Source organism: Panthera onca, chromosome B1 (genome assembly GCF_046562875.1).
Source record: "Panthera onca isolate mPanOnc1 chromosome B1, mPanOnc1 haplotype 2, whole genome shotgun sequence".
NCBI classification, from domain to species: Eukaryota; Metazoa; Chordata; class Mammalia; order Carnivora; family Felidae; genus Panthera; species Panthera onca.
This window is the reverse complement of record NC_138342.1, coordinates 66,095,060-66,122,241: the sequence shown is the minus strand read 5'-3', so window position 1 is coordinate 66,122,241 and position 27,182 is coordinate 66,095,060. Positions and strand designations below refer to the sequence as shown.

General features: G+C 41.3%; 1 protein-coding gene across 2 annotated transcripts; it reads right to left on the bottom strand.

Moving 5' to 3' along the window:
• BMP3 (bone morphogenetic protein 3) lies at window positions 1–27,182 on the bottom strand. 2 transcript variants are annotated; one of them, XM_060654787.3, is made up of 4 exons: window positions 26,097–27,182; window positions 25,827–25,965; window positions 9,594–10,504; window positions 1–2,389 (listed from the first exon to the last, which is right to left on the bottom strand). In XM_060654787.3, the coding sequence occupies exons 1-4, from the start codon at window positions 26,337–26,339 to the stop codon at window positions 2,198–2,200; spliced, it is 1,485 nt and encodes a 494-aa protein (XP_060510770.1). In that variant the 5' UTR covers window positions 26,340–27,182; the 3' UTR covers window positions 1–2,197. The 2 variants fall into 2 exon arrangements, with proteins under 2 accessions (XP_060510770.1, XP_060510771.1); XM_060654788.3 differs by lacking the exon at window positions 25,827–25,965 and having other exon boundaries at window positions 26,097–27,157.

The window sequence follows — 27,182 nt, the reverse complement described above, 5'->3', positions numbered from 1 at the left end:
GAGAAGAAGAGAGACAGCGAGAGAGAGATGGGTGGGAGAGGGAGGGCAGAGAGGGAGACACAAAATCTGAAGCAGGCTCCAGGCTCTGAGCTGTCAGCGCCTGACGTGGGACTCGAACTCACGAACCATGAGATCATGACCTGAGTCAATGTCGGACACTTAGCCAACTGAGCCACCCAGGCACCGCTCAAATTTTTGATAAAGTTTATTAAGAGTAAGTCCCTTGCCTATCTCAGTTTGAATATTTAAAATAATGCTACCAGAATAAAAAAATTAACTCTAAGAAACCATAGTAACTCAGGCACCAGAACTTAATTTATTAGTTCTAACTAGTGTGTCTCATTCATCGAGTTCATATATACTCACACCAACTTCTGTGTCCTCCAGAAGTGTCAAAGCGCTTCTTTCATGGTAATCATCTTCGAATGGATCTCCAAAAATAAGTTAGAAATTTAGAAATATGACTTAAACCACAGGGAATTCCATACTCACCCCCAAAGGCTGAAGACTAGAATGTTCTTGCCTTTGGTTTATGAACAGAGATATTTGTAGTATTTTTAGATCTATTGGTATCATCCATTTAAGGAAGATGTGTACAAAGTAGCTCATATTCTAAAACCCAAACTTTTAGGGTCAGAAAGTTCTTCTGGCTCAACTAGTCAACCTCTTCATTTTACCAGTGAAGATGCTAAGACACACAGTTAGCACAGTGCCTTTTACAAAATAAATGCTCAGTAAATATTACATGATGAACCACGATAGGTAGCTACAGGTAGAGACAGAACAAAACCCCACGCCTTCTGATACTTCACAGCCTCTGAAATGGCTTAGTTGTCTCTCATCAGCGGAGACTCAACCAAGAGGAGGGTTGGCCACAGATAGGACATCAACAACCACCCATGGTCTGAAAACATCGTTGTCACACATGCGGATTCGGAGAGAGAGAGATTTTTGAAACATGTTTTCTAGGGCAAGGTGTAAGAGGATAGTTGTGACAAATGGAAGTGGGGAAAAAAAAACACAGTGTCTATATTTGACTTCCTTTTTTTGGTGAAAAATTTTTAGTGAGCTTTGCTAAAGTAGATTTCATGGCTGAACCTTGATCCATGTGAAAAGGTGCCTGGACCTGGATGTGGCTGAAGAATGATATTCAACACGTGATGGTGATTAATCTGGTCATTTCAAGAAACCTCCAATATTCCATCCGTTTTTGAGCCTCAGGCATTTATGGATTGCTTCATAAGAAGTAAAAGCATATCAAGAGAACCCAAATTTTTCTTTAATTTAAAAAATTTAATTGAATTTTTGAATTCAATTTAAAAGAACAAATGAAGGTATTCGTGAAAAAGAAGAGGAAGTACATGTGGGTTTTTGAAAAGTGGGCTGCAGGTTCCCTCTTCTAGGAGGCAATGAAATGAAAACAACTGTAATTCAAATTAAATGGCTGGGCCAAGTGGTAACTCTCTGCATATGCTCTTGGATCACTCTGTCCTTTTTGGTAAAGTTCTTATAATTGAATGGTGCTTGCCAGAACATGAAATGGAAAACACAAAGAATCCTGTGTAGATTGAACTATAAAACCATGTTAAGCAAACCTTCCTAGAGAGGGGACAGGCACCTGGCAATGTACACACATACATATACTCTTAACACTCAGCCCACACTCTCCACTCACCTATTCATACAATTACACATGGAGGAAAAACACAGGTAAACAAGAGTCTTAACAGATTTGAAGATAAACATAAAAGTTGGTTGGGTTATTTAGCACTTGCTGAGTCACTCAGGAATCTATGGCAATAAATCTACTTCAAAATATGAAAAATTTCTATTCTCTATGAGTAGAGATAAGTGATAAGCTATTGGTGTTTTTCCAACCTATTTTCAAAGCTCCTTACAAAAATAAATCAGTGTGTCCTCTAATAGCTCTGAAAAAGAGTTTCAGTGATCATTTTTCCTTCGTGAATTTTTTAAAAAAAGAAATGTCCATAGTTACGAAAATCTTGCATTTAGTTACATTCAGAGACAAACACAGTCCAGTTCTCCTTGATGGAAATCGTCAGTCTGTCTGCTCATTCTCTTTGACTATAAAAAATCTTTTGGGATGAAATGCATTGGCAGTGCAAAACAAGGGGGGGGGGAGTCCATTAAATAAAGTAATGATTGAATTAAGCACCCAGATGAGTTCTTTGCCAGGTTATCTGCAAGCACAAGACTCTACTGTCATATTAGGATACACTTTAAGTACCACGTTCTTATTCTCATCAAAGAATAAGATACTGAGTGAGGACATCTTTTCTGGCACACAGCAAGGCTCAGGGATTCCAGGAACGACGCCCACAGCTCTCACTATACTCTGGATGGTAGCATGGTTTGATGGCTTCAAAGACTAGAAAAGAAATGGGAGAACACATAAGTTAGGTGGAACTCCTTTCCCACTCTTCACTGTTCATCCCTAAGGTACATACGCAACGAATTCGTTTCAACAACTTTATAACGCTCTGGCATCATTACCCGTTCAGCACGATCTCCTATACCATCATCACCAACATGGTTACCATTTATTAAGTACCTGCTACATGCCAGGCATGTTATATATAGTATCTGTGATCCTTATAACAAAACTACCATTTTTAAATATTTTACAAATAAAGAAATAGTCTCAAAAAGCTTAAATGACATGTCTAAGGTCAAATAACTAGTAAGTGGTAGAGTGGGTATGTGAATCCAGTTATCTAAGCCGGAATCACTTAACTAAAAACAATTTAGTTGCCAAACAGGGGAATAACACACTCTAGGGTGTTTTCAACAACAGGACTGCAACAAAAACCATTTGTTCTTGATTCTACGCTAATCATAATGAACCCTAGCAAACACCCTATTTAATTAACATAGACATATTATTACCACTGCTATAGCGATATTTCTACTTTGTTGTTAAAATAAAACCAAGCACATCAAGGAGCACTGATTTATTTAGTAGTCGCCACCAGGATGAACTGGACGGTAATCACTCCACTGTAATTATTTATTCACCTCTTCTTCGGAGCACAAATTGGGGTTAAGAAGATCACCCCATTGGCCACTGGGGGTCACTGTTGCTTCATGGGTTCAGACTTCAAGGCAGTCGTGTTAGAAGTGTTCCAAGTGTGAGCCATATATATCTTCTGGGAATATTCTAGGGGGCAGAAGGTTATCTCATGGATATCAGAAGTTTGACCAAGGAAGAAAAATTTGTTCCTGAGAAAATGCCAAATGGAACCATTAACATCCATGTGAGACAAGTGGTTTTCTTTAGAGTGCCAAACAGCTCTGCTCAGCCTTGAAGGACACTTTTCCAAGCCCAGAATGTTCGGGTATTGCCAGAGTGGCATGAACTTCTTCAGGAGAGATGCCATGCTTTTCAGCATTAGTTTTCCCCAATGTCTCTCTAAGGCAGGTGAAACGAGTTTTGTTTTAAATATATTTAGAACCAGAAATTTGGTAACTTGGCAGAGATCACATGTCAATTCAGAAGTGGGATTTAGGCCAAAACTCTGGGTTTTTAATTTCAAGACTTCAAGCCATGTTTCTCATGGCTCAGAGGCACCTCTGAGTTGATATTTTAATTTCATACCCCTAAACCTCCCAGTACGGGAAACTGGAACAAGTTAAAAGGTTAAGGTACATACAAATCAAGGGAAAAGCAAATAATATAGAAAGCTGGCATACCACTAAAAAAAAAAAGAAAGAAAGAAAAGAAAACAGATTATTTTTGTTAGACAAACGGCAAATCTGATTTGCCTCATCCCATCTTTAAACTTTAATTAAAGAAATTATCTATACATTAGACTTTAAATTTATTGTGAAGGGGCATAAATCATTTAAAAAATGGTCTTGATGAGGTGCAACTTTTTTTTTTTTACTCTTTCTTCCTAGAAACTTTAAGTATATGTTGAAAAGAGTTGTTAACTTTCACTCAATTAGCTTTGCAAAGCAAGGTATTCTCCCTTTAAGAAAAGGAAGTCTCTGTTGTTCTATTTCAGGTATCTTGTGCCTTGCAGCATCGCCAAAATCTGTGTAACTGACACAAACTGTAATTGGTATTGTACCGTAGAGATCAATAACCACTGTCGTTATTTCATCAGTATTGGTAATTTCCAAAGAAAATTTTTGCAGCCATCCACTTTTCTCTATTGATTTATTCTTAAGACTCAGTGATCCAAACAGCTTATAATAATGTCCCAAAGGATTTTTTTTTAAACCACAGATTTTGTGACATTATTCTGTGACTTTTTATGTCTTAATGACTCCTATAATATTTAAATTTCATAAGAAGTGGATCTATTTAAGTAGAAGAGGTCTCGAAGGATAAATACTGCTCTGCATTGCTGTTCTCCAGTGCCTGGAACAGTATATGCTCTGGGCACTGAATATTTACTAAATGGATGAAATACTTCTAAGAAATAGCTTACCCTCCATCATACCTATTTCTGTGGAAATAATTCCCATCAACAAAAATAAAAGTTTCTGTGCAAATGACCCAGAGTAGATACGGAAAATATTCATGGGTGTTTCCTAGGAAAATTCCTGTCCTTTTTTTTTTTTTTTTTTTTTCTTAAGCTCTAACTCACAAATGATAGATTCAGAAACTATGAACAGTCTCTGGTGGGCTCGCTGGAATTCAGGAATGGGCCCTTGATTCTGAGTTGGTGTGTCTTATCAGACAACTTCAATTTTCTAGGGAGTTTCCCCATTAGACTCACTATGGAATCCTCTGATCAGGCTGCCATTACCAGGAATCATTATGTCATGCACAAAAGATTCATGCACTAATTGCTCATTTGAAGCACGCTGCCAGTCTATAATTTCTGTTTGTTTTTGAGTTCAGATCATGCTTCTCATGACTCTCTTGATACAGCTTAATAAATTTGTCCATCGCAAATGCAGTCTGTGTTATTTCCCTCCCTAGTCTCTGTTTTTAATGCGAGTAAAACATGACTTTAACATCAGTTGAGGTGATTTTTGCTTAGGTAACTGAGTACAGCAACATTTAGGATTTTGGGGTCATCTTTTCATGACCAGAGATTGGAATTGGAAACTCAGGAAAGTAATTTGAGGGTCTATCGCTTTGAAGTCATTAAATGTGAATTTCTTCTTGATATAGGATATTTGGCTCAACGTGTTTAGATTCTTTGCTGCCCAATTCTTTTGTCTTTGCTATCCTTGGCTTCCGCACGATTCCATGAAAAAAATAACTCCATTCCTCTAATCCTTGTTGGTTCTCTCGCATCTCGGTCAGCAACAATGGCTCAATCATTTTCATTTCATTTGAAAGCTCTGTTTTCCATCTCCGCTAAGGTGGTGAGGGGGAAGCAAAGGCATACGACTTGGCCTTAGCTATATGGGTATTTTTCATCTCATGGCAGAATTCCAGGGGTCTCTCCCTGGGAGAACAGATTGGCTGTAGGGGCTAGAAATCAGAAAAATCCATGCGGCCGTGTCTGTGAATGAAATCTGCAGTGGTCCGGCCCGCACCTGCCAAGCGGCGCCTGATGTCCTCGAGTTGAATTTGATTACAAATGCATTAGCAAGGGAGAGTGTGTCATCAGCTAAGAGCCTTCATTCCTGACCTGGGCCATGGGGTTTTGCTCCACACTCTCCCAGTCCAGCCCACATGGGTGTGATAGCCCAGAAACTATCTAATTGGAATCAGTGAAAGGGCAAAGCCTGGAATTTGGGAAAGGCAGCACACAGCTGTTCTGAATTACAGAACAGGTTGTCGACTTTTGCAGACGGAGAGCCCCGCCATATAGAGCAGGCTTTCACGAAGGAGGCCAAAAGGAAGGAGGGCCAGCAGAGGAGTCTGGCCTGGGAGAACTTTTCTCTGGGGCAAAATGTATATCTAAAGTCTGAAAGTTCTTTGGCACCTCAGTTATTCCACATGTGTTTGTACTGATCTGGTCAGAGACCTTATTTTCCTCTGTTGCTCCGACTGTATTTTTCTCTTAATAGCTCGCTCTGGTTACCATGTTGGAAGCTGTACTGATAACAGCAATGCTTATTAATTACCCCTAACATAGCAGCTTTGTATTGCTTCGTGTTACCCATCCTTTTGGTTACCACACCACCTGAAAGCCACAGAGCCTGGAAGGCCGAAAGGGAACCACTAGAAAGCCTTAAAAGTTAAGCCGATTCTCACAAGGTGATGAGAGATGGAGAACTCCATGTAACAGCCAAACTTCCACTCTCAACTTGGCAAAAGGAAATCTCAGGCTCAGAGAGAAAACTCCACACTTCTCCCTGTTATGTCTCCCTGGAGTTCTGATGCCATTCCAAGTTTTGACAAATATTATGATGAGTTCAGTTGTTGCAACCAATGCTGTCCTGATTCTATTACTCTCCAAAGAAACGTTACTGGAAGAGCTTACAGGCTGTTGAACCTGCAGGGAGAATCCTATTTTAGGCTTTGTGATGTTTGAAAAGAGAGTAGAAACATTTGTAAAACTTTTCCTTGTCTTACATCTTTTATTCTCTTGATCCCTTTCCCCATTTGGTCTTCCTTCAGCCCCCTACATTGAATTTTCTGTTCTCCTCGGTCTCAACAATGACCTTTAATACAAATATTAATAGCAAATACTTATGGAGCGCCTACCATGTGCACGGTGTTCTACTGTTTTCTTTACCCACTGTTGTTATTATGTAGAAACTATTGTTTTTATCATGTACTATTGTACCCATTTCAAAGTTGAGAACACTAACATACAACTGACCCTTGAACAATGTAGGTTTGAACTGCATGGGTCCACATATACGTAGATTTTTTTTTTTTTATAAATTCAGTAATGCAAATGTATTTTCCTTTCCTTATGATTTTCTGAATATTTTCTTTTTTCTAGCTTACTTTATTGTTAAGAATACAATATAGAATACATGTAACATAGTAAATCCATGTTAATCTACTGTTTATGTTATTGATAAGGCTTCTGATCAACAGGTGGCTATTAGTAGTTAAGTTTTGGGGGAGTTAGGACTTACTGATGGATTTTTGACTGTGCGAGACATCAGTGCTCCAAACCCCTGTGTTGTTGTTCAAGGGTCAACTGTATGAATTCTCCCCCAAACCACATTTAGCCCTCAATTTTGCTACTCAAAGTGGGATTTGTGGACCAGCAGCATCAGCAACACCTAGGAGCTGCAATGGATACGCAGAATATTAGGCTATATGCCCGGAACCACTGGATCAGAACCTCCGTGTTCCCAGGCAAACTGCAGCCGCATTAGAATTAAGAAGTCCTGCTACAACCAAGCATGTACATTTAATCATTCTGCTGCATTAACACACTTCCCTCCTTAAACTTATCTGTTACTCTTAACTTATCCCTATAAGTTTTATTTTTAATTTTAATGTTTATTTATTTTCTAGAGAGAGAGAGCGCAAGTGGGGGAGGGGCAGAGAGAGAGGGGGACACAGAATCTGAACCAGGCTCCAGGCTCTGAGCTGTCAGCACAGAGCCCGACGTGGGGCCCAAACCCAAGGACCAAGAAGTCCTGAAGCTGAAGTCAGAGGCTTAATCGACCGAGCCACCCAGGCGCCCCCCCCATAAGGTTTTTAAATAATTATTCTTTGCATCACTGAGAATCATCATGAAGAACTACCAAAGCAATGGCAGGGTTTTGCATAGTCAGAACAAGATGGAAGGGGTAAGACGGGGTAACTGTGGCAGAGCGGAGACCAGACCAGGTCTCCCGAGTGAGTAGTTGAAAACTCACTGAATAGCTCCATATTGTCATGGCTCCCTGGGTATGAAAATTTGGAGTCAGGAAGAAAAATTATTTCCCCAGGCTACATAGAAGAAACTACAATTTACGAGTGTGAGAGATTATTTGGAAAACTCACAGACCCACTTAAAATCAGTCATCCTGGGTTCAGAGACAGATTGTGAATTCATTTTGTCTCTCAATGCCACAAAGCAACCCACACTATAAAGATTCATCACTGTTAACATTCTGCATCTTTGTGGTCTGTTTTTAAATGCTATCCCGGGGCGTCTGGGTGGTTCAGTTGGTTAAGTGTCCAACTTTAGCTCGGGTCAGGATCTCATGGTTTGTGAGTTTGAGCCCCGTGTCAGGATCTGTGCTGACAGCTCAGAGCCTGGAGCCTGCCTCGGATTCTGTCTCCCTCTCTCTCTGTCCCTCCCCTACTCATGGCTTTGTCTTTCTCTCTCTCAAAAATAACTAAACATTAAAGAAAATAAAAAAAAAATGCTGTCCCAATTGGCAAAAGTTTTGTTTGACAGTGATATACCCTTTATGAATATTTAGACAAGATAAGGCTGTTTATATCATAGTAAATGTATATAATTCTTATTTTGTGTTTAGATTTAAAGAACATGGAGTCGACAAAAATCCTTGGGAGAGACAAGTCTTAGAAGATGTAGAAAACTTTTTCTTCTGAGATATTCTAAGAAGAAAACGCGATTCCAATCAAGTTACTGGCTCGGAGGCTGACCTGCTTTTGTTCGGCCAGACCTTTATGCATGTGTTCCATTAAACATCCCAATGAGCAGGACACTAGAACATGAACATGATAATTTAAAGATCTATAAGTAGAAGTTGCTCACTCTTTGAGGCAAAAGATTTTTTTTCTCTGTTATTATGCAACAGCAAAAGTTGATTCCCCTCAAGTTTTGAGAAAAAGAACAAAAAAACCCCATCTCTCTTCTTTCTCTGAATTCTATTCCTACAGCCCCTTTTCATTGTATGTCAGAGATTCAAACTGTTATAAGCTAAGAATAGAGGTTCAGAGATAAGCCTAACTGAAGGCCAGAGGGCACCACTGTACTTTACTAACTCTAAATTCAAAGAAAATAGTCACTTGGATTTGCTGTGCAAGGCAGTGGTGGGATTGGGGAAGCTTCTGAGAATATATTCATCAGGATACTGAGTACTGATACGATACAGTGCAGTTTCCACTGATTTTGGAAGAGACACAGGTAAGCTCTGACCGGATGAAGTAAATTTTGGAAGAAGCTTATATAGTCCACATACCCTATGTTACCTCTGTTTTTGATGTTTATTAGGGAAGCAAATGAAATAAGCATCTGGTGGACTTCATGAGGTGAGTTTACCTGGCCCAACCCTGATCCTGACTCTGGTGGGGCCAGTTCATCTCATGAGAAACTATTTGTCAAAAAGTTCTGCACAAGGCATCGATGCAATTAGTCCTTTCCCTTCCTTTTCCCCATGACATCTGGTCATTCTCTGAATACCCTCTCCAATATCAGCCTTCTGTCGTTTGCGGCTTGCTTATTGTGGGCAGATACAGATTTGCCCCCAGCTGAGGAGACCACATGGCTGATTGCACTGTGTTTGGAAGAAGCACAAAACACACATTTTACATTTTTTCTCATATCCTTCCTCATACCGATACAGACTTCATATCACCTTAGCAACCATTAAAGAAAAACCAAGCGTAACCATTCTTGCCTAGTACATGTCAGAAGGCAATAAATAAGTGTCCAGATGGATTTCGTCAATGAAAACACACTCTCGGTCAGTGTGTCTTTCTCCTCTACGGAAACAGGAAGTATAGGACAGAGAACAACGGCTACCTTTGGCATGGGGAACTGGCATGCTCCGGAGCAGTAATAGGCATCGAAGGATTTGGGGGAGATGATCCATTCACTCCAGCCAATATCCGCAAAGTCCACTTTAAGGTACCGCCTGGCACAATTGCGCGGTTCAATCCATTGCTTTCTTCTGGCCTTCTTCAGGGTCTGCTCATCAAACTGGAGAGTCTGGCTCTTCTGGGGGGGTCCCTTTCTCTGTTTCTTTTTGTTTTTAGTCTTCTCTGGGGCCTGAGTCTGAAGGGTCTTGTAAGGCTTTCTCTCCTCCCATACCCCATCCTCCCTATACTGATATTCTGCCCCAGGAAGCTCGTTGTTCTGCAGAGGCAGCAGGACCCCAGCCGAGCGCTTCCTTCTCCGTTCGGTAGAAAGGGCAGCCTTGATATGGCCGTCCGGTTTAGGCACAGCTCCAATGGGGAAATTTCGGTGCCTCTGCAAGCTTGATACCACACTCTCCGGCTCAGAAATGGCAGCATCGTTGGCATACACCAAGATATAAGGCTCGGGGAAGGGCAACATCTTCTTTGGCAGCTGGTGTCCTTTGGAGGTAATGTTAAATCCTATGAGGAACTCTTCATTTTCCTTGGCCCTTCTCAAGAGCTGAGTGATGTCTTTAGACAGCCAGGACCCAAGGTCTCCATGAGATTTGGCTACGTCTACTGAAAGGTGACCGAGGTGTTGACTTTGGTTTCTGTCAGATTTGAGGATCCACGCAGAGAGATCAATCAGAACGTGTTTCCTCTGAGCATGAGGTGAGCATCCTCGGGATGCTGGACAACTCAGGCTGATGTTTATTAGCTCTCCAATATAGAAATACAGTGTGGCAGATAAAATGTTTTCAGACTTGGTTAGAGAAGTCAGGTTAAAGATGTGTAGTCCTTTGCTTCCAAGGGTTCCTAGGAAGGGAAAAAAAAGAAGAGTAAACAAGAGTAAACAGGAACCCTACCTGCCACCACATACAAAAAGAAACTAAAAATGAGTTAATGGCCTAAATATAAGAGCTAGAGCCATCAAATTCTTAGAAGAAAACGTACAGGTAAAATCTGCCTGGCCTTAAATTTGGCGATGGATTCTTAGATAATGACACCCAAGATATGAGCAGCAAAAGAAAAATGGATGAAGAAAATATTTTCAAATCATACACCTGACAAAATGCGGTATCCAGAACATGTAAATAATTCTTACAACTCAACATCAGAAAGTCAAAGAAACCAATAAAAAATGGTCAAAAACATCAGATAGACATTTCTCTAAAAAAGACACTTAAAGGGCCAACATGCACATGAAAAGATGCTCAACATTAGTAATCACTGGGGAAATGTAAACAAAAATCACACTGTGGTACCATTTGACATACACCAGCCTAGCTATAAGAATGAAAAACAAAATATGTATTAGCAAGGATGTGGAGAAACAGGAACACTTTACATTGCTGGTTGAAATGTAAAATGCTTCAGCTGATGTGGAAAAGTTTGACAGTTCCTCCAAAAGTTGAACATAGAGATATCATGTGAGCCCACAACTCTATTCCTTTATAGACAAAAGTAGTGAAAACAAGTATTCAAACAAGTACATGCACATGCATGTTTACAGTAACACTATTCACAATAGCCAAAGGTGGACACAGCTCAAACCTCCATCAACGAATGAATGGAAAAACAGTGTTCTATCCATGCAGTGGAATATTAGTTAGCCATAAAAAGTAATGAAGTGATACCTGCCACAATGTGGAGGAAGCTTGGAAACATTGTTAAATGAAAGAAGCCAGCTACAAAAGGTCCCATATTGTATGATTCCGTTTACATGAAATGTTCCAGAACAGCTAAATCCGTAGAGACAGGATGCAGATTGATGATTTCCGGGGGCTGGATGCATGCAGAATGGGGGGAAACCTCTTATTGGGTAGGGGGTTTTATTCTAGAATTATAGAAATATTTTGGAATTAGGCAGACTTGGTGGTTATACAACATTGTGAAGGTATCGAATGTTGCTGAATTGTTCACTTAAAAAGTAGTTTATTTCACGTTATGTGAATTTCACCTCAATTAAACAAACAAAAACGATAATAGGAGTAATTTTAAAAGCTAGAGAAAGATTAAAGCAAGGATTCGCCGTTTTTACTGATTTGCTTTTTCCTTTCCTGAAGCACTACAAATGTGTGTAAGTTGTAACACAACAGTAAACTTACTGGTATGAGAGCTGAGAGCTCTGGCTTTTCATTACGAAATTACCAAGAACTAGTCCTGTAAATCTGGCACAGGATTGGAATATCTTCTTATTAGTGGGAGTGTATAGCCTACTGGTTACAAGCATTGATGAGATTAGATTCACCTTGATTCAAGTCCTGACTCAGCCACTTTGGGCAAGCTAGTGTTCTCATTCATAACATAGAGATTGTGTCTACATCTACTGTCATCAGCATTAAATTAGATGTGTGTAAAGCAGTTCATAAAGCACCCAGAAAGTGTTTCTCTAACTATAATTCATTATTGTTATTAGTGTATTATGGGATTATATCTTCTTCTACCTGCCTCACAAAGTTTACGGTGCAGGATGGGGGTAGGTGAGCAAGACCATCTAACTCAATATTCAGGTAACATGTGTGGAACAATGAGCCACACATTCAAACGTGTCATAAAGAATTAACACTGTTGTGGAGCTTGCCTGGAGTTTATGACATCTCAAGAATTCAAGAGTCGAATAATTTCTTCTTTCGATGAAATTACTGACCTGGGTCAAATTGTGTTCCAATTCTTCAGAGATGAGAGTAACAGAACAAGAGATTGATTAGGAAGGGCAGAAGTTGGTTCCTTCTCTTCAGATCATCTACCAAATTAGTGGTAAGGCTGAGGTTAGACTCAAGAATGCCCAGTCCTGGGACCAGCCACCAGAGCCTGAGTCCCCCTCCGTGCACTTGTTCCATATACATACTGGTTTCAGAAACATATACGCAATCGTGAGATTATGTTCTTGATCAAAAACATATTTCAGTAAAAACAAAACATTTCTACAAAGATGTGGAAACTTAGAATGAGTTCCCTGAGTCCGCAAGCACAAGGGAAGTGCAATGGGAAACATATTTTACTCATTTTTAACACCGTGTGAAGGAAAAGGAGGAAGCTGCCATTTGTGCCCATTTGTATAATCCATGAGACCAGGATAATATTTTACAGACCTTTACAACAAAGCCATGGCATCAGGGTTGTTCAGAGACTCTAGCCTTAATTCGTACCAGTCACTGTAGCATATACTTTTACCCAAACTTCTTGTAGCAGATGGAAGTTTAAAATGGAAGGAAGAGAAGTCTCTGTTCTAAGTATGTGGCAATCGAATGGTTGCCAAACAGACACCCTGGCAGGGAAAAAACGAACTACATGGGATCTGGGTGGTAGTGTCTTAATGGGTAAAGTAATAGTGCTCCTTCGCCCAACAGTTTGCTTCAAAATGTATCCTCCTCCTGGAAAAAAAAAAAAAAAAAAAGTTCCCTCTTTCAAACTGTTTCCAGACACCTTGTGACCTGCTGTTAAGCAGCCTCCACCCCTGTGTCTAATCTTCAATATCCTCTCGTAAATGCTTCAGAATCTGTCAGGCTGCCTCTTGTGATGGCTCTCATTTTAGTTCAGTACACTATTTTGAAGTCAAAGCCCCGTGGCCCAGGCCCAGCTCCACCACACCCACTAGCTGTCCTCAGGCAAATAATCTAAGCTCTTTAAGCCTCAGTTGGCTTTGTTATTATTTATTTATTTACTTATTTATTTATTTTATTTTATTATTATTATTATCTTTTTTTTGACAGAGAAAGACAGGGGAAGAGAGCGAGAGACAGAGAGAGAGAGAAAGAGAATCCAAAGCAGGTGCCATGCTCAGCACAGAGCCTGACCCCCTGGCTTGATCCTACGACTCTGGGATCATGACCTGAGCCAGAATCAATAGTCCATGCTCATCCTGATTGAACCACCCAGGCGCCCTTCAGTTTGCTTATTTGTAAAAAGAGTCCAACAGCATCGACTGCAGAGGTGTGCAAATTAATTGACAGAATGCAGGCAGAGCTTGCAGCACACAGAAAATCTCAACGGATGTTAGCTAACTAGAACGGTCTGTCCAATATGGTGGTGACTGGCTATTTAAGGTTGAATGGCAATGTGCTGTTCAATGTAAAATGCACGCTGGATTTCAAAGACTTAGTACAAACATGAATGTAAAATATCACATGAATGTAAGTTTATATCGATTGCATATTAAAGGATAATATCTGGATGGATGGGGTTAAATACTGTGATAGATACTGTAATTTAAAATAAGAAATACATATATTTGGTCTTTGTCCTGTGTCTGTCACAGAGCTCCTAAAACCCTTGGAATTTCCTAGGTGATGAGAACTATACAGGTGCCTTTTGTTATGTTAACAAGGTGAATTTAGAGGACTGGTGGGGATGGGGCTGGTTGCAGGGGAACCAACCCACTGATTAGAGGGTTGGCATTTTTAGTCCTATCTCTGATTCACAAGGAAAGAGGAGCCAGAGGTTGAAGCCATCACCAAAGGCCAATGATTCAATCAATCATGCCTATATGATGAAGCCTCCATAAAAACCCAAAAGAATGGCGTTCAGAATGCTTCCAGGTTGGTGAATACATGGAGATTTGGGGAAAAGCAGCGCGCCTGGGCAAGGCATGGGATCTCCACACCCTTTCCCCCTACCTTGCCCAATGCATCTTTTCCATCTGGCTGTTTCTGAGTTGCATCCTTTTATAATAAACTGGTAATCTGGTAAACAAATACATTTCCTGAGTTCGGTGAGCTGCTCTTGCAAATTAATTGGACCCAAGGAGGGGGTCATGGGAACCTCTAATATGTATGAGGCCAGTTGGTCAGAAGCACAGGTAACAACCTTGGCTTGCGACTGGCATCAGAAGTGGAGGGTGGTCGGGGTACCTGGGTGGCTCAGTCGGTTGAGCGTCCGACTTCGGCTCAGGTCATGATCTCACAGTCTGTGGGTTCGAGCCCCGCATCAGGCTCTGTGCTGACCGCTTGCTCAGAGCCTGGAGCCTGCTTCAGATTCTGTGTGTCCTCTCTCTGCCCCTCCCCTGCTCACGCTTTGTCTCACTCTGTTTCTCAAAAATAAATAAATGTAAAAAAAAAAAAAAATTTAAAAAAAAAAATAAAAAAAAAAAGAAGTGGAGGGTGGTCTTGTGGGCTGAGCCCTTCGCCTGTGGGATCTGATGCCATTTTCAGGGAGACCGAGTTGAATTCTCAGATACCCTGCTGGTGTCTGAGAATTGCTTGCTGGTACGGGGAACTTCCTCCCCTCTCACCCACACCAGAAACTGGGTACAGAACATTTTCAATATAATCGTATGTTCTTAAAATTAATTTCACTTGTTGCTTCTCATATTTTTAAGTGTGGCCACTAGAAATTTAAAATTACATATGTGGCTCACATTTGTGGCTCAAATGAAATTTCTGCTGGACCATGGCAGTCGAGGATAACCACCACTTTTGTAGTCACATATAGTCCAAAAGGGAAGAAAAAAAGGCATTTATTTCTTTCCAAGTGCAGAGAAGAACTAGGATTTTGCTAAACATGAATCCTTAAACCCGAAAGTGAACCGGGCAAAAGATTCCCTTCTTGGAATGTAACATACTTTCCTTTACCAAGAACATTAGATAAAGATAATTTTGGTGATTACTTTCTAATTTTCCCTCCAGCTGTAGCTAATTGGTTCAATCTGCAGTCAAAAGTCTAAGGTTAACAAACTGCTCCAAAATAGAGTTAAAAGAGTTAAATGGGCAGTTTAGCGACAGTGCTTTACGGCATAGCGATTCTACACATAGCTTCAGTTGTGTTATTTGGGTATCTCACATGGTCATCCACTACAGCCAACAAAGAACCAGAAGCAAAGCAAAACCAATGTTTCCGTTTAACAAACATGAGGGTGTCGAACACCTCCTAGGGACTGGATCCTGCCCTGGGTCTCAGGGCTGCACAAATGGCCGCTGCTGTCCACACTGTGGCAGGGGGGAAAAAACCGATAAGCAATAAGCAGGTAGTTAGGCCATGATGACGCCACTTGCTGTCAGAGGTGTGAACTACATTCTTGGAGTAGCACCAAGGAGGGAGCAAGTAACTTTGTGCATGTAAGGGGAAGGATACACCGGGAAGAGTTAACCTTTGAACTAGACTTTTAAGAATGAAGGGAAAAGGGGAAGTTGGGGGTGGGAAAACGGAAGGAGCACATTCTGGCAGTATGCAATACTGGAGGTATTTGCATAGCGATATTTCCAATGTTTTAAGTAGACATTTATAAAATATCCCAAATTAATCTAGATTTTTGAAGTCCTAACAGACATCTAAGCTGCCGAATTCAGAAAAGGGATGGCCAATTCACATCTAGCTCCTAACTACAGGTGCTGTATTATGCCCAGCACTCAACGTCTTTGCCATTTCTACCAGGCCAGGGGGCGCATTAGCCCTGGCTGTTCTAGATGACCTCGACTCCCTCTTTGTTCTAATAATAAGCTACAAGTCTCAGCCATTTCGCCAGAACATTTTTTGACTTCTCCAACCCATACTTTATTTTTGCCTTCTTTAACCTTAAAACATTTCATTTCTGTGCAAGTTAATGCTCCTCCCCTCCAAACGCCCCATCAAATGCTTAGTATTTACAATGGATGGAAACAGGAATAAGAGAGTCGTGCAGAGTTGCATGGAGTTGAGTGGAGAGGAATAACTAAGGAGATAAATACCTCCCTGAAAGTGGAAATAAGTGATAATATGTATTCAACCACTCTCATGCTTTTTATCTGATGGAGTTTTAAAATTAATTTAACTTTTCCAAATGAGAGTCTTCACATACTTAAGAACAGGGGTTTCGCAGTAGGCGTCTTGCTCTTCTCCCTGAGTAGTTGAGTCTTATCTACAGACACAGGTATATATGTTCAAACACCAGTAAATGAAAAATGCTAGAGTGCTCGCTTTTTCTTTTCTTCTGAACTATTCTGATACTTAGCTATCTGGAATTATTGAATTAGAACCCCAAGGTACACTTTCTGATTAATAAGAACAAACTGACACACTAATAATATAAAAAACAATGGTGGGTTTTATCAGGTGAAAAAAAAAAAAAACCAATAGTTAACGAATTTTCAGGCTGTCTGTAGTCTTCAGGTACCAGGAAGCATTAACTGCCACACCAATCTAACTATATCTAGAGTTGCATGCTTAATTCTGGATGTTCTCATTTTAACCAATTTATTGATACAGAAGAGAGTAACCAAGATGTTGACGGGTCTGGAAACTGTGTCTTACAAGTTTGAGTTGAATAAATGGAGAATACATGGTCTGAAGGAAGAAAAAAAAATAGTTTACCAATGTTATGAAATTGTTCGCAAATACTTAAGGGGCTGAAGAGAGATTGGGGTTTTTCTTTCCAGGGTCAAAGATGAGAATGAGGTCTAAAGGTGAGAGTTGAATGGAGGCGGTATCCAGACCAATATGTAATGACTTTCTAAGTGTCTAGTACGATAGTGAGACCCTTCTGTGGGACTGAGCAAACATAAGATAGTCCTAATTCAAGACTATTGCAGGAGGATATTTTTCTGATATGGAGGGTGTGGGAGATGCACTAGATAACCTCTCAGATCCCATGCAAGGAACTGCAACAGGCTTTATTTTCAGCTCTTCCTAAGGAAATGTTTTTGACGCCAAAATATAACTACCAATAGGTGGTGCTGTTTTCTTACTGTTTTCTGGCACTGGCACAAGCTTGGATTTTCCTTGCTTGGGAACACATCAACTGCAGTCTAGTTAGGATTTGCCATTGGCATTATAATTTTTTGAATTTTCTAAAATCATCATGTCTGTGAATTTAAAAAGCTTCCAGAAGTCAGGTGAGTTTCAGCCACACGCCTCTTCGAACACCTGTCAGGGTTTTGCTGTTTCTTCCTAGAATGCCTTCATCTGCCCTGCTGTCCTTGATAATCCAGACCTGCTTTGTTAAGGCAGAGAAGCGGCACCACTCTTGAGGCACGCTTATCATGACAACCCACTCCTTCGGTTGGAATCCCGCTTCTAATATGATTTTCATCATACTGTCGCTCCTTCCTAAGACCAAGAACTCCTTAAAGGCAAGGTCACCTGTAGTAACTTTTATCAGATTCGTCAGCCCCAAGCCTAGGGCTTAACTCTAAAGCAGTACTCAGTAAATGCTGCTTTCATGAATAAACGGACCGAGTCCAGCCTATTCATTGTAGAAATTCAAAAAATGAAGCACCAGCTAGGTAACATTGATTTTGGAGAGAAGCCCAGGTCTTCTATTAACTATATAGAATTTTTTAGGGAGTTTGATAAATAGATAAAGGCAGAGGATTTATTTCTGTTTTTATCTGAAGACAAAGCACCTAAGCCTAATAAAACCAAGGACTCAGTAGGAACCTGTAACTTAGGACAGGCCGTGTTATGGCAAGGTTCAGCTCCTGTCAAGGAGTAGCTGAGGCGGTGCCCAGGGAGTGGTAAGTTCACCTTCGTGCTGGCCCACGCAGAATGTTTTCAGAGGGAATTAGGACATATAATGGAAAGCTTTCTATGTAAAGTCTGATTTTAAAACAAATAGCCTAAATGAAATCTTGATGATTAGTTAAATCCCCAGAAAGCAGGAAAAACATTGTAGTCATACAGAAAATACGTAACTAAGGACAAGTTTCTTTCCCCCCACTTCTTTCTCCAACGTACAACTGCTAGAAATGCCAGGGTGCCTAGGAAAGAGTCACATACACCTGCAGCCACTGGCTGAGTGCTTGCGGATTACTGACTCCAGACTGCTGCTTCTCTCTGCCACCTTCAGCTCTCAGGCAAAGGCAAGATGGAGACTTTCTAAATAGAACAGAAAGTCACAGAATTTTGTTTTTCTTGCAGAGTGCCGTCAAACGACTGAGTTTTATGGGATTCCAAGACAACCATTCTCTATGTCCAAAGTAAAACATGGCCAAAGATGATATAATGTAGGTTTCTCTAGAACAGCAAAATGTTCATTAATCAGTTTATCTACTCTCAGCCTCTGCCCAAGGGCATTCCTAGACTGTGAGCTCTCAGAGGGCAGACCCGTGTCCTAATCAATCTTTGAACTCCTAGTACTTTGCACAGTCTGGATATTTATATCCTGAAAAATATTTGTCAGATGTGTTGAATGAACAACTGTGTAAACTCACCAGATTCAAAAATGTTTCCTACTTAACACCAAAATGAAAAACAAAACAAAACAAAAAAAAAAAAAAAACTTTCAAGTAGTTTCAACTTCCCAAAGTCAGCAGAAGCCCTTCTTGGGTTTACGTACCATATGGCATTATGGTGCTTCCTTTCAGTTCATCAGGAAAAAAGCATTATTAGAACAGTTGTATATAAAGTAGAATAGCATTGCCATTTGACACGTACATAGTAAAACGCCTCATGGAAACTTCTCTCATGGCAAGTTTATTTTTAAAGGATCTTTTGCCTGGCTAATAGCTTCTCTACTATCTCTTCTTATCTAGTCCCCTGAACATCTAATTCAGCTCAACTGAAATATTTACTGAGTGCCTGCTATGTGGCAAACTACACCAGATCCTCAGAACACAAGAATGAAATGAGATATGCTCTTTGCACTTCAGAGACTTGTTTTACACATTCCTCTTCCATATCCCCCTTCTAGCAGGTCTATTAGGCTCCCAACTCTCTGAAACTATGACAGAAGGGTAAGAAGTCTTTATTAACTTACTTGAAAGCCCACTCCAGAGAAAAGACTACCTTAAAGATGCTAATATACCTTCTAAAGTGAAAGAAGCCTGCTATTATATAAATTAATAAACCATTTGTCCACAGAAAGGTCCACTGAAAGCACCAGATGAGATCAGGTCTCACACGTGAATCAATCCTGGATTTTAGAAGCTGGTTATAAGATACTCAAAACCTTAGGGACATGAGGTTAGACAAGTATGTCTCGAACATGCATCAGAATCACCTTGATGGCTTGTTAAAATAGAGATTTCTGTGTCCCACCCCCAGAATTTAATTCAGATGGTCTTGGGTGGGCTGGAGAATATCCAACAAGTTCCCTGGTGACACTGATACAGCTAATACAGAGACCATCCTTTAGAACATTTAACCTCACTACAACAAAGTGTAGCCGTGCTCACTCAGCCATCAAGGCCAGGACAGAAATAGTACCTTCTTGAATGTGGGTTTGGGGTATTATGGATTGTATTACAAGAGGACTATCACCTGTTTATATTTACATTGCTGTTGTGTGTTACAAACAATTGCACGTGAGCCCCATTTTACGTATATTTATGGCTTTGTGGGAAGCTAGAGAGAGACACCTTTTAAAATACTAAAATATCTCATTTATACAGAGCTTCTAAACTTTTAATGCATTTTCCCAATTGAGTTTTACCATCTGTCTGTGACACTGGCACAGTAGGTATGACTTAACCATTTGATAGTTAAAGAAACTGAGACTGGCAATGTTAGATAACTTGATTAATTAGCAATTCGACCAAGGTTAGCCTTTAGATCTCTTAACTCAGCCTCAGGTAATAGAAAAATTAAAGTACCAGGAATCTCTTCTTTGCTTGAAAACCATTTACCTTAACCCATGCCTAAGTGTAGCCATTACACTTAATTCAAATAGTCTTTAGTTTAATTCCATGCAATATTTTAATTTTAAATTTTCTTCGAAGGAAAAGTAAATAAGATCGTATTGGGTCTCAGTTGATTTACCTGTAAAATCAGATGATTGGACAAAGAATCTTGCATTTCTACAACTATTGGATGCCTTTACTTTATAAAAGGAATATTTAAAAGAACTCAGTAGAGTAAGAAATACTTACTGAAGATGGTAACAGCGTAGCATCAGTTTGTCCCCAGATTTTATTCCTAGTAGGGCCCAAATAAAATCTAGGCACTGCATTCACTGTGGTTCGTTGCCAAGAAAAGATGGTCTGAAAGGTAAGTCCATCACTGAAGGACTCAATAAACACACTGCTCAATTAGCTCTATGACTTACATGCATAGGTGTCTGAAATAAATAAAGAGACATCTATGCCTTTAAACATATCATCCCTAAAAGGTGTTTTACCGAAAGTACTGTTACAGGTACCAATATGCTAGGACACAACCGCTGCTAATATGTGGTAGACCAGCAACTTCATGCATTTCTAAACATTCCATATATGAGCGCTCTTCAGTTACACTGTCATCATTTACTACTGTCCAAAGTAGATATTATCCTGGTATACTCGTGTCACTTGATTAATACTATGTCAGTGTTTCCATTACATAATTCTATGTTCATGGGCTCATAACCATAACAATGCACTCTGAACTGAAACTTGGCATAGGAAGTTCAAGCTGAAACTATTTGTGATGCTAAACTTATTTCCACTACCACCACTAAAATCAAGTTAGTAAGTTACTAATTACTAGGATATACACACTGAATAGATGGGAAAACCAGCCAAATTTGGAGAGAAAACTTCTGATGTTGTAGCAAAATTTCCTGGGTAGCAAATAGAAAGGATATGCAAAGTTGTTCAGTATTTTTCACTAGGCTTTTTGATGGGTACGATTTTTATTATGTCTAATAAATGCAACAAACATTGGTGATTATATAAGGGATTTGATAGGTGTCTTGAGTGTGTCTGGTTTTTTTTTTTTTTTTTAGTGTCTTTCATCAAGATACTAATGGCGATACAGTTAAACAAAGTTATGTGTATAATCTCCAGTGAATTTTTCCACAAATAAAGTAGCTTTTCTTTTAAAAGCATCATACTAGCTGTGAACTAATGCAGATCAAGTCCAGAGAAGACAACAATGGAGGAGAATTCATAAAGAAACTGGGAAAATGGGAATTTAATAACAGAGAGATTCTATGATTACATTCAGAGAAGTTTAAAACATGAAAGCAGGAAGATGATATGGTGCCAGTTGGACCCAAGTCCAAAAAGTAAAAATGGAAGTTACCATCCTGACATAGGTATTAAATGGGAAATGAGAAACGAGACCATTTTCAGTTGTGATTATTTACTTGCATTTTGCATATCTTCCTTTCCTGGGGAATTAGGAAGTGTCCGAACCACTGTTTCCCCAACTAGATATCTTAGAACCATAATTCTCTAAAATGCTCTCTCAGAGGGAAAATGATCCACTCTTAGGAGGACTCACTATCATTGAAAGGCCCTGAGATTCCCATAGCAAATAAAAATGATAGTTTTTTTCCCCAAACTTATTTGACCATGGGACCCAATTTTATGTAACACCTGTTAACATCTTCCAAAGACACTTTTTATAAAATTTTCTCCTAGAAAATTAGACTGGAATATTAGAAATAATAGGTTTTGAGCTGAGCTCACTCAGTATGTTTGAAAAATTGTCTGGTAAATACAGCATGACATCCATTTCTTCTTCCATGTAAGGGGGGTTGAACTTGCTCTCTTTAAGGCCTCTTCTACATATAAACTTGTATAATTCCAAAATGCCTAAGAGCAGATTTGACATTCATGTCCCTATTTAATTTTTAGAGAGATCTAAACTGGGTCAGTCAAGTGCTCATAAATATCATTGCTTGGATAAGATATATGTGACCACCTTAATATATTCTTAATTATGTATATATTTTTAATGTATAAATATTTCCTGAGTGAATTACCTATGTAGGGGATGTTTTTCCCACTGACCCTCATGGTCTCTTGGCTTTTTTGAGTGTGTCTAACTATACTAAAAAGCCAGATTTAAATAATATTTTTTTTCATGTAACTCATTCTCTTTCTCTTTTCCATTAGTATGGATAATCAAGAATTCATGGTATTATGGATTTTTAAATGTCAGAGATTGTAAAGCTGTCTTGCCCATTACAGTAAAAACTTCATTAAGGGCTGTCATGCATTCAAAGTAGTATGTAATTCACAGCAGCCATGTATACACCTCCCTTCTCCAGATGTACTGTTGTCTTTTGAATACAAACGTTAGATAACCCGAGTGCTCTTTAATTTCAAGCCTAGTTTCTAGGTGCCAGAAATTTTAAGGTAACTACGTTTTAATAATGTTATTATATTCCCTTGCCATTAAACCCATTAAAAGTGATGTTCTACCACTGGCCCGTGGATTTTACAAGGATGGCCCCTACTGGAATGCTCGATTTGCCCTTAACTCTATCTTTTCCAAAGGCTTACATTTTAGCCTCGCACTTCAAAATCACATCAAATGATAATCCTTTATTTTTAAATAGTTTTGGTCACAGTAGGAAGGACGCTCCCTTTCTCATTGAAGGAAAATATTCACTTTTGGGTCCGGATTCCCTCAATTTTCCAGTCTGTGTGATTTTTTTTTAAAAAGGTGACACATATTCACCGAAATGTCATCATTTTGTAGTTACATTTCATGAATTAAAGTAATGATACTTTCCTAATAAGAACATGTGTGATTTAATCACTTTTCCTAAAGAAGTTCCATTTGTGAAGAGGAAATATAAGAATAAGTGGCTATGGGAACAATGAGAAACTAATGAGCACAAAGCGTGTACCCTAAAAAATCAGGCCAGGAGAAAACCTTCTGTGAAATATTCTTCTTTTTACACACAGTAGCCACGGACAACCTAGACTAAGATTAAAATAAAAGCTGATTTCATATGCCTCTGGTGTTCCTACAAGACGGTGTATTTTTATAAATCTAAACTGCTCTGTCGTCAATAGTTTTGTAAATTACTTCTTACAAAGGAAAAGATAAAACCTATCTTTATGTAAACCCTTACACATCACAAAAAGACTTATGAGTGTTCCAAACTTACGGTTTTGGCACACCCACTGCATAGCATTGAGGGAGGAGAAAAGGGGTTAGCAGAAAGTGTATTTAGGATGAATGCCACCCACCATCAAGTAATGGTTTAAGTAGAAAGTAATCAGAGGGATACCACAGCAGCTACATTTCAACCAAAGATATTCTAGGTTTAGAACAATAAATACTTTTAATCAGGTATGTTCCAAGGAGCAAATAGGGCTCTAAGGCTATAACTCAGCCTGAATAAGCACTTGGAAAGTCTGCCTGATCAGCAGCCACTCCATATACACAGTACACCATCTGACCTTCCACTAAAATTTGTAACATCGTTGCTATAGAGAAGCCCATATGCTGTGAAACCTAAACACCATGGGCTAGAAAACATATCTGATTTATTAAAGCAGACAGCATCTTTCACCTATATCAGAACATACGTCGCAAGACAAAGAGAGTTATGGAAACGTTGATATGGACAGAGGAGAGGGACACACATAAAAAGCCTTAGCACCTTCCCCAAATCGTGCCTTCTTAGAGCCAGAACTGCCTTATAATAAGGTCTTTTTAGTGTGTTAGTAACTAAACACTCTTGGAAGGGGTCCAGCATGAACCACCTCTCCAGGAGTCTCCGATGCGGTAACATGACACTTAAGCTTCCACAAAAACCAGTGTCCACGTTTGATGAATAAGTCATTAAGACAGTCTCTAGGATGCTAAAGGGATTACTTTCCTTATCAGGGCACACAGCCTTGTATATATGCTTCAAGCTGCAATTCATCATTTCAAGGGAACTTCTGGCCTCCGTATCAGAGTTTATCATTTGATGGTATGAGACCAGTGAGACTGATAAGGGACACTGAAATTATAATGCACAGAATGAGCGGAAGCCCAAAAGTCCAAGGGGCCTGAGTTATTCAAATCCTTATCCATCTCCCACACATGGTTCACTCAGCCTAAAACAAACATACAAACAACTATGCAATAGGTGTGAATGAAGCAAACTCACAATCCACTTCCAAACCCTGTGATTCATACTAAAAAATGAAACTTGTTGATAAAAAAACATACCATATGTCTCTTGGGTGCTTTGGCTACTCCCTAGGAATATCACACACACACACACATACACACACACACACACACACACACACACACACTATCAAGAGCGACTTGAGTATCTTCGTTTACTGTCACCTGCCTTGCCCACCCAACTTCTCTCCAATTCCTGTTGTTCCCACGCTGCTCTTTCACTGAGCTCTGCTCTCAGAGTTGCACTGAAATAAACAAGGCATTCGCTGGTCTAGTCAGCTGTGAGGATAGGCTCAAGTGGCTGGCATACCAGGGAGAGGGCAGCCCTTTACACATTATGTTCATGGTTTTAAGAAGAAGGTGAAATCTGGTTCAGCTCAGACCCTAGCTAAAGACTCTGCATTAGAAAGCATAATTCACATTTATTGTAAATGTCATCATGCCTAGGAGCTCTAGAGTGTATTTACAGTGTCAACCTAGGGCTTTCCTTGATGGATGCTTTGGTTTTCCTTTTTTTCCAGGAGTCCTACATATCAAAGCTTCAGGAGATTTCTTTCTAGTGATTCTGACAGAATGGATAGAGCATGAGGCCAGGCCTCCTTACTTGAAGATTCTTGGCTATTTTTCACCGGTTCACTGAAGACAGGCTTTGCAAGTTACATTTCCCTTTATCGTGAATGTAGTGAACAAAAAAGCCTGATGCGTCTTCAAAGCATATAAACCGAGTCAGTGTCCAGGAAACTTTCCCTCAAGCTGTTAGCACAAGGGAGGCAGGCTGTTAGCATAAGTTATTCGCTTCACCACAGGGGACAGGAGAAACCTTGTTAAACCATGAATCTCAGTCCGCAGTGATCTGTGTGTTGAAAAATGGGATGAGCAGATTTTCATCGGCGGATTCCAAGAGGTGTTTACATCCACGCTGTCCACCCCCACCCCCCTCAACTCCTCCCAGGGTGGAATAGGTACAACCCCTATTTGCCCAGATGGGTTTTAAATAATCAGAACACCAGACCACCTGGTTTCGTTTGTGTGTTTGCCACCAAGGGACTATCAGATAGAAAGTGTCAAATACAGTAAACACAGAGAACTGTGCAAGTCAAGAGGGGGTGCAAGGTCTGGAGAAGCGACTGTCTAAAGGGCGAGGGGAAGGCGTCTAGTTCCAGTGTGACTTTTCTCTCTGGTGCCTCGGGTTGGCATAAAATGACAGCTGCCTTTAGGTAGACATGGCCAAAGCCCAGTCCAAGGGAATTTCCGCTGGCTGGCTTAAGAAACATCAGCACGAGGGGCCCCAAGAGTGCTTCAGACACCCAGCGCGGGAGGGCTCCGCTGGGCAAGGGATAGCCCCTCACCCTTTTCCAGGCAGTTCCTCCAACCCACCCCTACCTACCGGGCTGCTCAGCGCCTTTCTTCTCTCCAGATCTCCCTCTCAATTCAGGCTCTAAAACTGGGATTACTCGCTGGCGAAACGCGGGGTGTGACGGGACCGAGGGGCTCGGTGGGCGGCTGCACAGGGTGAGGGAAGGTCTCTAGGTCGCATCAGAGAGAGGAGAGCAGACAAAGAAGCTGTGTGTAAGTGTGTGTGTGTGTGTGTGGGGGGGGGGGGTCCCAGGAGAAACCTGCGGCGGGACCGCGGAAAGGGGGCGTCTCGGGCACTCACCTGATGCTCCGGCTCGAAAGCTGCGAACTGTGTTGCCTTCGCGCAGGGGTGGGGGCCGCAGGGGCTGAGAGCCCCGCTCGGAGGACCGCTGCTCCCGTTCCGCCTCGCCCCTGCCGCCGCCGCTGTACCTGTCATAGAGCCACAGCATGTGCTCCGACACCTTGTCGTGTGGCTGCAGCACGGGGCCGGGGCCACCACCTGCCGTGCGGTCTCCTGGCACAGCCCTGTGCGGCTCCGGGACATTGCGCGTCAGTCCCTCTCCCCGCGCCAGGCTCACGCAGAAGCAGCCTAGCCACAGGCACAGCAGCCGGAGCGCCCCAGCCATAGCGACGTCCCGGCGCCGCGCGTCCGCTCCCCGCGTGGCGGGGGGACACGCCGAGGGCGCGAGGGGCCCGCGACAGAGCCGAGGGTTGAACTTCCAATTAGCTGGGGCGAGGGCGCCGGGGGCTCCAGGCACTGCTTAAGCAGGACACCGGCAAGTCGCACTTTTTGCCCTGGCCGATTTCGGACCGGCAGGTGGGCTCTTCCCGGGCAGCCGCGCGGACCTCCCCGGGGCAGGGCGCTGCTGGAGCCGTCCTCACTGGTACGCCGAGAAAGAGCTTCAGTCGCGGCGTGTGTGGCCGGGGTGTTTTCAGGATCTGTCTCTATCCTCCCTCCCCTCTTTATCTTCCAGAACAGCCAGCCTAAGCGGCGGCGCTGGGGAAAGCACCAGCTTCGGGCGCACTGCCGGAGCCCGGGTGCGCGCAGCGGTCCGGAGGGCGCTCGATTGCCTTTTCCAGGGATTGGAGCGGCCGTGGTGCGGCAGGTCCGAGTTTTGAGTGTGTGTGTGTGTGTGTGTGTGTGTGTGTGTGTGAGAGAGAGAGAGAGAGAGAGAGAGAGAGAGAGAGAGAGAGACTACTTCGTTCTTTGGCTGATCTGTACAGTCCGCAGCCAATCTCGCCCCGTCCCTCGCAGGCAGCTTGGACCCTGCTATAGCCGGGAGAGAAGGGAAGGGGGAAGTAACCAGCAAACCAGCAGGGGGAGAGAGAGAAGAGGAAGTAGGGGTGGGGTGGTCGGGAGAGGAGGAAGAAAAGGTAGGAGGGACAG